Below are 1953 nucleotides of genomic sequence, written 5' to 3' on the forward strand. Positions count from 1 at the left end.
GGGGACATTAGAGTGTAAGCTCCTCTGTACAGAGACTGATGTGACTGTGGGGGGGAGGGGACATTAGAGTGTAAGCTCCTCTGTACAGGGACTGATGTGACTGTGGGGGGGAGGGGACATTAGAGTGTAAGCTCCTCTGTACAGGGACTGATGTGACTGTGGGGGGGAGGGGACATTAGAGTGTAAGCTCCTCTGTACAGGGACTGATGTGACTGTGGGGGGGAGGGGACATTAGAGTGTAAGCTCCTCTGTACAGCGCAGCGGTATATGTCGGTGATATATACATGAATGTCTTGCACGCACAGGCTGGGTTCCCCATGTCTGATATCTCTGTGTCCCCTCTGTGTCCCCTCTTAGGGCCCCGGACCCGGAAACTGAAGAAGAAGAAGAATGAGAAGGAGGATAAGAGGCCCCGCACGGCCTTCACCGCGGAGCAGCTTGCGCGCCTGAAGAGCGAGTTCCAGGCCAATCGGTACATCACGGAGCAGAGGCGGCAGACCTTGGCCCAAGAGCTGAACCTCAACGAGTCCCAGATTAAGATCTGGTTCCAGAATAAGCGGGCCAAGATTAAGAAGGCTTCCGGCCTGAAAAACGGACTGGCCCTCCACCTGATGGCCCAGGGACTGTACAACCATTCCACCACCACGGTGCAGGAGAAGGAGGAGAGTGACTGAGGCCCCATATACATATATACTTCTATATATCTACGTCACAGAGCCCCCTGTATAGAGTTCTATCAGGTAAGGACACCGGGACCATCCGCCCCTCCTCCACCCTCTGAAGTTCTTTCCTATCGATAGCCCCCTATCAATCTGTATTGCCCTCCAGCTCCATCCATAGCTTCTCAATCACCTGCTGTGCCACACAGCCCCCTTCCTAGCACCCCATCCACATGCAGTGCCCCTTGGACACCTTCAGTGGGTCACTGTAAGTGGCTGGGGGGGGAGGGCGGGGCAATGCTGCCTTTTACTGCACCCCACAATCATATACCAACGAACCCCGATCCGGATCTGTGCAATATACTGAGACGATTTTCATCCAAAATCTCCCCACATGACACCCCACCAACTCCCCTCCCCCTACATAAGGGGAGGGAATCATACATGATTCATTGATCGTACGATCTCCTAATATCGGAGGCTGACATGGAGTTATTATCGCCCTGGATGTTTGATAATTATCGGGGCGATGCATTGTGTGTGTGTCCCAAGATTAAATCGTACAGCTCGACCGCATGTGTGCCGAAATACCAACCTGTAATAACCTATATTTATGGTGTATCGTTATATAAATGTCTGTGCGAGATATGTATGTATATACTGCTACGTCACAGGCGGCCATAAATGTACCGACGGGAATGCGATCTTAGTAAATATCGATGAGAGAAAATTCACATTTTATTTGGGATGTTTGTTGTGCAGATTGAGGAGATCGGATCGTCCGTGTTCTGATTATCGATTGATTTGTATTAATATCGTCTGTGTCATCGGGTGATGATATTAGCGGGCGGTGATATTAGCGGGCGGTGTTACTAGCGGGCGGTGATATTAGCGGGCGGTATTATTAGCCGGCGGGGGTATTAGCGGGCGGTATTATTAGTGATGATATTAGCGGGCGGTATTATTAGCAGGCGGTGATATTAGCGGGCGGTATTATTAGCAGGCGGTGATATTAGCGGGCGGTATTATTAGCGGGTGATGATATTAGCGGGCGGTATTATTAGCGGGCGGTATTATTAGCGGGCGGTGATATTAGCGGGCGGTGATGAGAATTATTATTCGGCCATTTCTCTGGATTTATCTTTTAGCGATTATAACGAATTTCCTCCCAGATTATTATTGTGTGCGACCTAGACCGTGGCGGAGTACTGCCGGCTCTATAATACAGATGGAGAGGGGGAGCTAAAACACCCCAAATACCCGGATATAGAACGACTGCCCCCCTCCCCCAACT

The 1953-nt window shown here is 50.6% G+C and overlaps 1 protein-coding gene across 1 annotated transcript in view; it reads left to right on the top strand.

The window, feature by feature from the left end:
• Window positions 1-774, top strand: part of EN1 (engrailed homeobox 1) — a 5611-nt gene extending 4837 nt beyond the window's left edge. Inside the window, exon 2 of the mRNA XM_018575424.1 lies at window positions 358-774. Within this exon, the coding sequence (XP_018430926.1) occupies window positions 358-674 (317 nt within the window). The 3' untranslated portion in view covers window positions 675-774. The remainder of the gene's footprint in view (window positions 1-357) is intronic.
• Window positions 775-1953: the final 1179 nt, after the last annotated feature.

This window comes from Nanorana parkeri, unplaced genomic scaffold, assembly GCF_000935625.1.
Source record: "Nanorana parkeri isolate BGI_ZX_2015 unplaced genomic scaffold, ASM93562v1 scaffold3910, whole genome shotgun sequence".
NCBI classification, from domain to species: Eukaryota; Metazoa; Chordata; class Amphibia; order Anura; family Dicroglossidae; genus Nanorana; species Nanorana parkeri.